Here is a 13,016-nt window from a genome sequence, read left to right as displayed (position 1 = left end):
CTGGAGAACGGTCTCTGTATGGGCGTTCAGGGCAGAGAACGTCCAGGCTGTGAGGGGTTCGCTGTTCCACCGCAGGAATCCAGACTGAAGGTTCTCGTTCGAGGCTGCGAATCACAGCCTCGAACAGACGTGGGGGGCAGCAGTGGGATGTTGGCCCCGTTTCCGGAAACTGGAAAGCGTGTGGTCTCAGGCCTGTCGTTGAAGATTTGCCCTCTCTAGAGACCACACCCACAGTGCCCTGGGCCACCTTTGTCCAAGCAGGCCTGCTCACAGGGCCCTCACGTAAGCTTCTGGCTCTGGAGCGGGCCAGTGTGCGTGTCTGGAAAGGAAGGGTTAGCCCGGCCAGAGGGGCCAGCGCCCTGCCCGTCACCAGACTCAGCCGGGGTGCTTTGGAAACACAGTCTGAATTTGAATTCTAGAGAAACTGCATTTAAAAATGTTTTCAACTGTGTTTTTAATTTTTAAAAATGCCTGTATGCTCTTAGTCTCTTTGCCTTCCCATTTATACAGTAGGGGGAAACAACACTCATGTGATTCTGTTATCATCTCCGAGTGGCCAAATCAGGGTTCTCCACCAAGACTGAGTCGTGCGTGTTTTTCCTCTGTGACAGGGTGAATCGGTGAAGTACTTTCTGGATAACTTGGACCGGATCGGCCAGCTGGTGAGTACAGACCCCACCCCCCACCCCCGAGAACTGTGAGCCAGGGTTAGGAAGCGTGTGCGTGGAGGCCGGAGCAGCCCCCGGCCCGCGGGTGTGCGCACCATCCTTGGGCGCCCTGCGCCCCGCATCCGATGACTGTGGACGGGGCTGTCATGTCTTGCCCTCACTCAGCTCCCGACTCTGGGTCAGCGCAGACGGAACGTCCGTGCGTGGCGTGAACATTCCCTCCTCACGTTCTCGCTTGGACTACCACAGAGGACACAGGGATTGTTTAGTGAACAGAGGATTTCCTTTAACGTTTTATGATGGGAAACGCACACACACACAAGGACAAATTGTCAGATGAGCCCCTGGGCCGCCCTCCGCCAGGAGCACACACATCCTTGCGTCGTTCCACAGTAACGGGATCCTGAATCCTGCCCGCGACACCACTGTTGCTCCTAAGACATCCGCAGCATTCCTCGATACCCACCGCCGTCCGGTCTGCTCGGGGATCTGCCCGCATGTCCCATCCGTGTTTTCCCGTGCACGCTGCTTGTTTGGCAGTTGGAATCCGCGCCCTCGTAAGGCCCGTCCTTCACAGTTGGGCCGCGTCACTCAAATGTCTTCTACTCTGTAGGTTTCTCCCCCGTCTTCCCTTTTCTCCCCGTTTATGTGGTGAAGTAGCTGGATCGTTCCTGCGGGGGGCCTCTCGTGCCGGTCGCTGTCCCCCCTGCAGTGTTAGCTCTCTGCCCCTGCTCCCGTGTGAGCGGGCTCTGGACCCAGAGGCCTCATCGCCCCTGTTTGGTTTCTGGCGGGGCCGCTGCCCGTGTGATTGTGCGCAGTGGTCGTGGAGGGTTTTAACGGCAGCGCCATGGTTGCGGAAAACTTCCCAGAATGACGTATTACGTAGATTGCGGACTAAATCTAACTAGCATCGCAAACCTAGATTAAATTAGTTCACAGTAAGTTTTGGGAACGCGCGTGCTTTAGAATTCAGGAAAGGACAGAGGTGGCCATGGGCAGAAACAGACCCGGGGGTTCCGGCAACCTGCCTCGGGCCAGGGGGCCTCTGCTCGCTTGAAACCAGCCCTTATTGCCTTCGCCTCCGTTCCGCGGCCAGTGTCTGATGGTACAGATGAAAGTGGCTTTTGGTGTTAGGTTCAGCTTCTCGCCCAAGTGCATTGGACTCTTGATCCTCATTTTCCCGTGTTCTTCTTCTCCTGCTAAACTTTTCCCTTCTCCTGTATTTTACAGAACTACTTTCCTAGCAAGCAGGACATCCTGCTGGCACGGAAGGCCACCAAGGGCATTGTGGAACATGACTTCGTTATTAAAAAAATCCCTTTTAAGATGGTGGACGTGGGCGGCCAGCGGTCCCAGCGCCAGAAGTGGTTCCAGTGCTTTGACGGGATCACGTCGATCCTGTTCATGGTGTCCTCCAGCGAGTACGACCAGGTGCTCATGGAGGACAGGCGCACCAACCGGCTGGTGGAGTCCATGAACATCTTTGAGACCATAGTCAACAACAAGCTCTTCTTCAACGTCTCCATAATCCTCTTCCTCAACAAGATGGACCTCCTGGTGGAGAAGGTCAAGACCGTGAGCATCAAGAAGCACTTCCCCGACTTCAAGGGCGACCCACACAGGCTGGAGGACGTGCAGCGCTACCTGGTGCAGTGCTTCGACCGGAAGAGACGGAACCGCGGCAAGCCGCTATTTCACCACTTCACCACCGCCATAGACACGGAGAACATCCGCTTCGTGTTCCATGCTGTGAAGGACACCATCCTGCAGGAGAATCTGAAGGACATCATGCTGCAGTGAGGGAGGACGCCCCTCGCCCTCGCCCACAGCAGCCGGGCCCGCGGGGGGCTCCTCGGATCCGTGCCGCCCACGCCCGGCCCCGGAGTGCCGCCGCACCGGCCACGCCGGCCACGCTCCAGGCCCGGGGACACGGACACTCGGACGTTAGCTACTGAACCCGGGGCGTAGTCAAACTACTGAGAATCCAAGGGGTCACTTTGGTATTCATGCGTAATACCTAGTAACACAGCTTTCTCTCTCTTTCCAGAAACTGTATTCCTTCTCTGACACAGTTTAATCGAGGGTGGAGTGTCGGCGGTGGGCGTGCACACGCCCGCACACGCACACTCAGTGACGACAGCACAAGCAGCTGGCCTTGCGGACGGCTTTCCCCGCTAACTTGCGAGGCTTCCGTGAGACAGACGAGCCCGAGAGCTTTGCCTCACGGTGGTCTGCGGGAGATCAGGCGTCTCTGCGCCACCTCCCAAAGCGCACGCGTTGCCTTGGAAAACCCTAGTGCCGGTTCCTTGAGAGACCCTGGTCCAGGCACCCATGATCTGGCCAGGGGCCCCCAGCTTTAGAGGGTGGGCGTGGGCTTGCCTTAACACCCCACGGCCGGTGCGCCGGCGGTGGGCATGCCTGTTACACGCACCCGCCCTCCCTCCCCCTGGCCTCGCAGGTGACTCTTCTTTCAAGTCCTGACACCTGCACTGGGCTGTATCCGCCTTCCCTTCTTTCGGAAGGTGCTAGAGCGCTTCCTCTTCCCCTCGGGGCTTCTGAACACTGGCAGGATTCCTAGCACAGCCTCTGTGAATGCCGCAGCTGACCTTTCAGAAAGCCCAGACTCTCAGAGTTTCTGCAGACTGCCACCACCCCGATGCCTTTGGACGGCCGGTGCCCGCTTGCAGCTCTGCTGGGAGTCTTGATTCTTACCGAGGTCTCTTCCACTCGTGTACACACGTCACCAGCAAACACTACCGGACATAGCTCTCGTCCGGGAGAAGGTGCCCAAGCCCGTGAGTGTGGACACGGGAGGACAGATGTCCCTCTCTGTGCCCTTGTCCACTTAGGTGTCGCTCCCTGGCTGTCAGCACGCTGCATCCCAAGCTGGTCCCGCTGTGCGTTCCTCTCCTAGGACGGTCTGTCTGGTGTGTTGGGACTTTCCCCAGCATTGAAAAGGGAACAAAAAGAGCTTCGTCTAACCGGCACCAGACCATTACTGTGGCCCCCGTCCCAAGGCCGCCCTCTTCCCGATCCTGTGTCCCTTTCGCATCTCCCTCCTGGCTCCTTTCCAGCAAGCAAGATAAACAAGAATCTTGTGGCAGATGCTGATCCAGAAGGAAAGGGCACGCAACCTGCTTCTGAGTCATCCTTGTTATCAGTGTTCGTAATGAGGCGACAACATGAAATTCTTTCTCTTTTGGTGCTCGAGGCTTTGTGTCCGTGTATGTTGGAGTTTCGGTTTTTTTGGCTGGGAAAAAAACATTGCTGTTTGTGTACTGCTTCCTGGGGCTCCTCATAAACTGAAGGATGTGACCCAGGGTCAGTGCCGATGACCGTGGCTTAAAGGAAAAGGAGCACTCTTGGCAGGCTCCCTCAGGGTGGTCTGGGGTCCTTCCAGCCCGGTCCCCAGGGCGGCGGGCCCCCCTCACGAGTCACTCACTGTCGGGGCCTCACCAGCTGCCACTTACTGATGGAGGAGCCGTCACCCTGGCCCCGGCCGCTGCCTGCTGGCACTCGGGGTGCCTTGGGCTGGGCTCTGCCCGCCATGTGCACCACGCTCCGGCCCCTTTAACACCACGAGCAGGAGAGGCGGGGCTGCACGCTGAGCTGCGTGGGGGGCCGGGCAGGCGCTGCGGCCTGGGTCCCTGGGCGGACGGGTTGGGGGTGGGGGGTCTCTGAAGGCCCTGGCTCGAAGTTCTGGGCTTCATTGGAATCGGGGAAAGAAACTTTTTGCAAGGCTCAACTAAAACCATTCACAGCTTCCCCACACATAGACTGTAGTTGTTTTTTGTCTCCAAAACCTTCGGCTTTTGTATTTTTTTTATTTTAATTTCACTGTTATCCTTGATTATTGTCTTTTTTATTGAGTTGTTGGAGAAGCAGGAGATAGTCGTGCCTCATCTATTATTGCAAAAATGTAACAATAAACTTCCTCAAAATAAGATCTTTCTTCATAGTTCTACTGTTTACATAGAAGGACACATGTAGGCTTTTCCCTGAAATACTCTTCTATTTGTAGAGAAATGGTCTCAAAGACTTTGCGTTCAGCCTTGTGATGTACAGAGATCTCCAGGATCTGTATTCTTGTAACGTTTTTTACTTCTTGGATAAAAGAAAAATAAGTCCAGTTATTTTAACTCCGAGATCCAAAAATACTCTCAACACAAGATCATTAGTTAGGACTGCCTCGCTTGGGCGTCCTGGGGACAGCGCACACGGACTCAGTGGGACTCGTGGCATGAAGGCGCCCCCCAGGATGCGCGCGGCCCACAGCTGGTTCACGGCTCCCACTTCACACCCCGCGGGCCTTGGTTGGCGGGCCCAGTGTGGTGGCGACCACCTTCGCTCTGGGTGTTCATTAAGCTCTATCCTCTGCATTCAAGCCCAGCCATTAAGTCAGATTTTTAGTCCCCAGATTCAGAGCCCAACACCATCAATCCTGATTGTACTTGAAGGTTCACTACCCAATCATCGGCCTTTAATCCCGAAAGCGTGCTGCACGGAGCCCGACACACACAACTGTCTCGAGTACTGCTTTCCGTGAAAGCACCGGAAACACAACTTCAAAGCCAATAAAAGCATCTTGTACATAGAGACGGGTGTGTGCATGCGTGTGTGAATGCGTGTGCATGTCCGTGTGTGGCCCTCACGTGGCGTGAGGGCGGGAGGCCCCGAGTGCAGCTCTGAGGTCTGAGAGCTCGAGAAGGACCTGCTGCTGGACCCTTGACGTGGCCTGAGCCCCGCCACCAGAGGGCGCCAGAGGGAGGGGCAGGGGCAGGTGGGGAGTCTGCTGTCCTGACCCCCGAGGTTCTCGTCACACTGCAGTCTTTTCCAGAAGGAGGCACGTGGGTGCTGTCCAGCGGCCGTGGCCTGGGTGGGGCACCACGGTGTACGTTTTTGTGTGGGAAGGGCAGAAACCCATCCAGAGAAACACCAGTGATGGGCATGCTGCGTGCTCCGCGTTACCCCAGGGCTATGGGCTGAGCTCTGTGGGTTCCAGTTTCAACACGTGTCAGCGCCAGACGGGATGGTGATTCCCCACACTGGCGCCGCAGTCCGATCCCCCCAAGGAGCTTTGCGGAGGCCCCGGGCCGAGCCGCCCGGGCAGGGCCCTCCGGTAGGAACGTGGTCTAAGCGGATTCCTGGGCTCCTGGCGACCTCACCGTGCAGCCAGGGCAGAGGGGCCACCGAAGCAGGTGGAGCTCCTGGGGGGTTTCTCGCCAGCTGGAGTGTGTGCTCAGCTTGGTGAGAAGGCTGCTTCACCGTCTCACTCAAGGCCGCCAGCTCTGTCCCTTGCCGGGACCAGCAGCCCGCCTCCAGGGAACAGAGGTGGTTCCTGTGGAGGGAGCTCTGGCCAAGCCTTTCCAGCGTCGGGCAGGCTCCAGTCCTTCGGTCCCATCTTCTCCGGGACGTGTGTCAGGTGCGCCTTGGCAGCCTCGTTCTGGAACGTCCCTGGAAGCTCGAGGAGCTGGCGTGTGCGGTTCTGTGTGTTGCTGACTCGGCATCGGAGCTGCGAGTCCTGGCTGGGGGTGGTGCTGGGCCTGCAGCTCGGGGGCCTGGCAGCCCTGCTTGGGGACACTGGGCTCCAGTGTCATTCACAAGGCAGTGCTGGGTCCTGACAAGAAAGCTGTCGGGTCCCCCGAGGAAAGGAGCTTGCTCGGTTCACGAAGACGGTTCCCCAGCTGCATGTGCCCTGTCCCCGCGCTCACGGGCACCCGATGTGCTGGTGGGCGCCCGAGCCTGGGGGGAGCGTGTGGGCCGAAGCTCAGGCGGTGGCTGTGGGTAGAGGGGGCCTGGGCCGCGAAGAAGGCCCTGCTGTCTCTGCAGTCCCCCTGCACGGTCTGACCCCCGCCTTCTGCTGGGGAAGGACAGGGCTCTCAGACTTGGAGGCTGCTTACTCCGTGGTGTTCGGATGGGGTGTTCAAATAGCTGGATTTGATCTCCACGCAGCGGCTGTTCTCTTCAGGTGACTCCGGGGGCTCCTTCTCTCGCCGGGCTTCCCTCCTTGGAGAGCGCGTGTCTGCAGCCCTGGCGTGGTGACGCCTCCGAGCCGGGCCTGGAGCTGCCGGGCCTGGAGCTGCGCTTTGTAAGCTCTGGGCTTTGCCTGATCAGAGATCGCGGAGCTGGCCCCCGTCCGGAGGCCGTAATCCCACATCCAACAGGAAAAGCAGGATGCCAGCAGGAACAAGCGGGTTCTCAAGTATCTGGGCACGTGGACGTTCCCAGGGGCTGGGGTCCCAGTATGGCGGGGGTGGGAATGGGGTGGGCCCTTGGGGCTGTGGGTTTCCAGCCCAGAAGGACAGCACAGAGGGCGGCAGGCTCTCCTTGCTGATTGGAGGACGGGACGGCTGGGACGGCGGGCGGCAGGGGGCACCCTGCGGTCTGACCCTGCCCTGTGGCAGCTCACCCTCCTCGGATCTTACCACTAGGCAGCAAAACATCTTAAAATGTCATTTTGGGCATCTTAGCAGGAGGGACCTGAAGACCTTGCCCCTGGCTGACCATGAACGTGGCTCAACTGGAAAATGAGGTTCTCCATTTTCAAGCTGCGTGTAGAAGGTAGTTTTTCTCTTCAGAGGGTTTTCTGTTTTATGTCTTTGTACCGTGAACCAAAGTGAAACGCTAGAGCAGAGACTCGACGGTTCCTGAATGAGCCCGAATTTGCTATCAGGCCTGGGCACGGGCTCGCCAGCGCGCCGATGAGCCGGACGCACCGTGCGGGGGGGGCAGCACTTCTCCGGCGGCTCCTGTTCTGTGACAACAAGGTGACAACAAGGGGCCGTTGTTCAGGCCTGTCACTTCGAGGCCTTTTTATTAACCGTGAATTTACTTTATTTTGTGTTTTTAAAAGCTGACGTATTTCCCCCAAGTGAACATAATCCCAGCCGTCCACAGCCACGGTGGAGTTTCCCGGTGGGAACAGCATTCCCCGAGGGCCTGCGTGGACCACGCACCGTCCGGTAAGGCTGCCCTGATGTCCGCTGCAGGGCGGGGAAGAGCTTGATGTCCTCCTCCCCCAGGGGACCTGGGACCTGCCCTGAGAGTCGGCCACGCGGTGTGGGCAAGCCGGGACACTTTTCCCAGACCCACCGCAGATGGGTGAGCAGAGCCCTGGCTGTGGTCTGGGGGCGGCGGGTGGGGGCGTGCTTCCGGGAGCACTCACGAGCAGCCCATGCAACTTTGGCCGTTTCCCCACCATCTGTCCTGTTTGGAGCTGAGCTCTTGCTAGACTCTTCAACAAGCCTGCTTACGAAGGAATTTAAAACTGATCTTTCCGGGGCGCCTGGGTGGCTCAGTCATTAAGCGTCTGCCTTCGGCTCAGGTCATGATCCCAGGGTCCTGGGATCGAGTCCCACATCGGGCTTCCTGCTCCGCGGGGAGCCTGCTTCTCCCTCTCCCACTCCCCTTGCTTGTGTTCCTGCTCTCGCTGTCTCTGTCTCTATCAAATAAATAAAATCTTTAAAAAAAACAAAAAACTGATCTTTCTGTGCATCTCTAGAATCAGAGCATCACCTCTGGACCTCTTCCAAATATCTTTTTCTAAACTCCATTCAAACGACTAAAATTGGCAGGTTATCCTCTGACCCAATACGGTGTTCCACGCCCAACCTGCGCCCTGTGTGCGCCTTTCCTGCCCCACCACGTGGCCCCCGTGCTGTAGCCTTGCCCAGGGCTGGGCGCGCGGAGGACCGCGCGAAGGGCAGGGCTGCCATGGCGTCACGCTTCAGTGTTCTCTGTGGAAACCGAGCTCGGAGCCCACTCCGCCACGGGCACCGCCCTGGAGGTTCGCGCAGAGCCAAGCCTGCCCACAGGGCTGCCAGGAAGCCTCTGTTTATGAATGCCGTGTACCAGGTGAGAATCTCTACTGGGAAGGGTAAAAACATGCCATATGGCCACAGTGGTGGGTGATTTTGATGAATTACTACGGTTCGCCTTAAATTGCCCTTGCTTTCCCAGCGCGTTGCATCCCGTCAAACACCAGCTCCCGCGGCCACGGCGTGTGACATCTCTAAGATGGGAGAACACAGGTGACCGTTGATCCTGGAGTGCACGGTTCGTGGGGCAGACGCCGTTCCAGAAGCCAAGGCCTCCCGCCGGGTCTCATGTGCGTGTGGCCGCCAGCAGGAAGGTGAGGTGAGTAGGTGCTCGCAGCCTCGGATCTGGGCCCTTGCCGTCCTCTGCCTCTGTAAGCCTGTCCCTGCTTGCCTTTCACCCCCTCCATGCCGCAGCCGGCAGGTGCACCCCATCCTGCCAGTAATGCTCCACGCACCCTTACAAGTGTGGACCCGCAGCGTGGATCGAAGGTGAGCACGCGGCCGGGCGACAGTGTGGAGCCCCTGGCCTCGAGTCGGAAAAATGCCATTGGTAGTATTAGTATGAATAGAAATAACAGCCACGCCACCTTGTCCCTTGAGAGGTACAACCTTGACCCCAGAACGCGTGGAAGCGGGGAATGAGCCGGTGTGATAAGTAGGATTCCTAACCCTCCGGGCAGGGACGTGAGAGTAGCGGTGCCTCAGGGACATGCGCCGCGTGGCTGTGTGCGCGGGTGAGGGGCCAGAGCGCTCCCCGCCCGGTGCCCTGGGCACCTGCTAGCCCAGCGGGTCCGGCGGGCACTTGCGTCCCAGCAGGAAGGAGCACCTGCTCGGTTCAGAGGGCAGAAGCTCTTGTTTGCAGCTGGATGTCTCCCCCTCCCTCGAGGCTTTTTCTTCACGTGCATTGACAGCATTTATTAATTTTAAGAACGAAAATGTAATGCATAAGCAGTCCAGAAAATCTGAACTGTGCAGAACTTACTCTGCACGTCAAAGTCCTCGGGAATCTTGGTACTAAGATGCCTACGCTCAGGCAAATTTCCCCTTGGCTGTGGGACTTTTATAAATACGGACGATGCCAATCTAGTAGTTTAATCCAGTTGTGCTGGCAGCTCCTGGGATCAGGATGCAGCGGGGGCCACGAGCGAGGCCTGCAGGGGGGCAGGGACAGGCTGCAGAGGGCAGGCCCCAGGGCAGAGGGGACGGGAGGTAGCTGGGCAGGGCCCCCAGTGGTGCCGCACTGACGGCCAGGATGCCGCTGTCCCCGCCTCCCCTGAACCGCCTCTCCAGGGGGACCTTCGGGGGAAGCACCCAGCTCATTCCTGAGGGACGTGGCTGGAGTGGGGCTGAGGCCCGATTCCAGAGGAAAGAGCTGCTGCGGGGATGTTTACCCCTCCCTGTCTCTTCCGTGCTTCACACTTCGGGCAGGCGGACGGAGCTCCTGTGGGTCCTGCTGGTGACGCTCGCTGGCTTCTCTCAGAAAAGGCCCTTTCTGCACATTCGGGCCCTGCACGGTGCTCTCGCTCTCCTCCCGGGACCCCCGTGTTCCCAGCCCTGTCCCCCGGCTTGTGACTTGCGTGCCTGTCCTGTGCAGCCCCCAGGAGCATTCCCCAGGCAGGCCGAGGGAGGAGGGCCCCAAGCCGGCCTGAGGGCTCACGGTGGAAGGCCTGGCCACGCGGAAGGGTCAGGCGCGCTCCCTCTGACGTTCTGCCCTTACTCGAGCCGGTGTGGCGAGAAACAGCGAATCAGTGTTCGTGGCTAAAAGTCCAAATGAGGGAAAGGAAAGTGATGTCAGCCCTGGACGGGATCCTGCGGCCCAGAAGCCCTCTGCTCTGTCGGCCACCTGTTCCAGGGGCAGGTGAGTGCGTCCCCACACGTGCCACGTGGGCTGGGAGCTGGTGGCGAGCAGACCTCAGGCCAGTGAGAGACCCGCGACCCAGCCTTACAAGCGTGGGGGGCCGAGTGCCGGGAGGAACGTGACGCGGTGCTCAGCATGCCGGTGGGACCTAGAAGTCCCGCATTGGCCGCGGCTGAGAGGTGACGTTTAGGCCGCAGTGTAGCCAGAGAGCTGGCCGGGAGGGAGGGGACAGCGCCAGAGTGGGGGACACCGGGCTGGGCCCAGTTTCAGGGCCTCGCAAGTGTGTTAAGATGCTCGGGTAGCGGCCACTTGGGTCGGCCTCACGGGGAACCTGATTGATTGCGTTTCTGGTTCGTTCTTTGGGCGCCTGGGGTCATTTCAGAGGCGGGAGGTGGAGGCCGGTTGCAGATCCCACTGGGGCGCGGGCTATGGCTTTCAGCCACCTCCGATGAGCAAGTCCGCGCGTCACCCTGGTCATCACGGGTGGGGGGAGGGGGACTGAGTGCGTCGTGGCCCCAGGGTGTTTCTTGGAAATTGCTTTTTTAAATAAACCCCTGACTAGCTTGTTTTCATTTGCTTCTGTGCCCGAGAAACAAGTTCAAAAATAGACAGCAGTTATTCTGGGTTCTCGTGGACCCAGGTGCTGCTGGGCGGTGCTGGGAAGGGCTGCGCGAGCCGTCTCGGCCAGTCCTGCCCGGTGACCCGGCGGCTCTCCAAGCCTCGCTTCTGGATGGTGGCACGGCCCGCGACTCCCGGTTACCCTGCAGCGTTAGCTTTCTCTCTGAGGGCTTCACGTTTGCTCTTTCCTCGGGCGTCCGTGAAACCGGGTTCCTGTCCGCGTATGGCTGCCCCACCGCGACCTGGAGTCCAGGGCTGTGGTGGCCTCTGTGGCCCCAGCTCTGGGTCGGGAGCCGCCGGGTGAAGCCCTGGCACGGCCCCCCGGTCTTCCCAGGGTTACCCACTCCGCTGGGGACTCGCTCTCTCTGGACAACAATCCGCGGAGCCCCAGCGTGCCGGCCCCCCACCCACGCCGCACCCCGACCTCCAGGGAGTCCGTCCAGCCACGTGCTGCAGCTGCAGGGCCTCCCGGGAACCTTGGAGCCGGGGCCCCGACTCCCTTTCCTGCTCAGACTTACCCGCGTGCTTCCTCAGAGAGAGCCGCGGGGACGAGGGACGTGAGCAGGTCCCCGGTGCCTAGACAGACGCATTCGAAGGGCCTGTCCCTTCCCAGGTGGATTTGGGTCTTGCGGCCGCCCCGGCCTGTTGGGTCTGAGAGTAGCTTCTCGAGGCCGCAGCTCGGACCCTGGGTGTGGGTGGCGTGTGCGCCCCTGGAATGGTGTAGCCCCTCTTCTGACCTTGATGGGATCTAAATTTGGACTCTCAGCTTCAACATTAGCTGCTTGGCTAAGGCAGGGCATGTTTGGGGTTATTTTTAAGCCCTTCTGGAGAGTTCGCTCCTCTGGGAGGGGCTGAATCTGCTGTCCCATGAGACTGTGTGAACAGCCCCCCCCTTCCATGCCCTGGCCCTGTGGGGGCCGCAGCAGGGCTGCCAGGAGAGGGGCTGCCCCGCACCGGCCTTCAGCAGGACCGTTGGGATGGGTGTTGAGCTGCTTTGGAAGGTGCATAGGTTCCTGCCCCCCCCCACACACACACAAGCCCCGGTACACGTGATGTCGTGACCCCAGAGTAGCTGTAGCTCCGTTCACGCTCTTGGGGCCACGTGGGACTCACGGGGCCCGGTGACCGATTCGGAGCTCGAAGGCGATACAGTCCATCGTGTATGTTTATTAACAAAAGCCCGGGCCCGTCGCTTCTCGGAAACCATGATGTGGGGTTACCCGGTTCCGCTTGGGTGGTGCGTGTGGCCGGGCCGGGGCCTGGGACCGCGCTGGGGCAGACGGCATGCGTTCCATCCTCCGCCGGAGCCGCCGTCCCTGGGGACCGCCCGAAACTGCTCCCCTGCCCCCCCCCCCCAGCCTATTTGATGCCGGAAAGAACCTCTGTTCCTCAAAGTTTGAGTCTCAAAACATTCCCCCAGCAGCTTTCAAGCCGCTGTCCGTGTGCAGCCGGGAGGCAGAGTGGACGGGGCGGCCGCCCCCATGGCACGGGCTCCGCCTGAGCGCCCCCTCCCCGCTCCTGAGCCAGGGCGCCCTAGCTTCTCCTCCGTCACCTGGGGACCCACCTTTTGCAGAAGACGGAAGGAAACTGGCACACAGGTAACCTGACGGAGGTGGCAAGATGGCCGATCCAAGCCACGCTCACAGACCGGGCAGGTTTCCCCTCACCCCTGCTCTGGTTGGAAGGGGGCACCCAGGGCCCCTCCCCGTGGACCTGGGTGACGGCCGTGCTGGGGTACGGTGGCAGCGAGGCTGTGGGGCGCTCCTGGGGGTCCTGCCGCCTTCCTGGCCGTGCGGCCCCAGCCTCGGCAGCCAGCTCTCCGTGAGGCCGACCTTCCTGCTGACTCTGGCCCCAGGCCAAACGCCTGAGCTGAGCTCGGAGCAGAGGGTCGGGGCTCTAAGGCGCAAAGGGGGGGGGGGGGCTGTGTTCGCAGCGACAGATCCCCAGGTGCAGGCCTCCCTCTGTCGGCTTCCCCCCCTCCCTCCATGACCTCCTGGTCACGGTGATGCTCGCGGAAGCCAGGACCCAGCCCTGGAGCCCGCACCTGCGCCCTGC

At 60.1% G+C, this 13,016-nt stretch overlaps 1 protein-coding gene and 1 long non-coding RNA gene across 2 annotated transcripts in view; both read left to right on the top strand.

Moving 5' to 3' along the window:
- Positions 1-4,612, top strand: part of GNA12 (G protein subunit alpha 12) — a 113,612-nt gene extending 109,000 nt beyond the window's left edge. Inside the window, exons 3-4 of the mRNA XM_036101731.2 lie at positions 612-662; positions 1,899-4,612. Coding sequence (XP_035957624.1) covers positions 612-662; positions 1,899-2,468 — 621 coding nt within the window. The 3' untranslated portion in view covers positions 2,469-4,612. The remainder of the gene's footprint in view (positions 1-611; positions 663-1,898) is intronic.
- Positions 4,613-6,962: 2,350 nt separating this feature from the next.
- Positions 6,963-12,754, top strand: LOC144382199 (uncharacterized). Its single transcript, XR_013448658.1, has 3 exons — positions 6,963-8,522; positions 8,628-8,804; positions 9,914-12,754. It is a non-coding gene; the product is annotated as an uncharacterized LOC144382199 (long non-coding RNA).
- The last annotated feature ends 262 nt before the right edge of the window (positions 12,755-13,016 follow it).

This window comes from Halichoerus grypus, chromosome 6 (assembly GCF_964656455.1).
Source record: "Halichoerus grypus chromosome 6, mHalGry1.hap1.1, whole genome shotgun sequence".
NCBI classification, from domain to species: Eukaryota; Metazoa; Chordata; class Mammalia; order Carnivora; family Phocidae; genus Halichoerus; species Halichoerus grypus.
The sequence above is the reverse complement of the archived record's forward strand: the minus strand, read 5'-3'. Positions and strand labels throughout refer to the sequence as shown.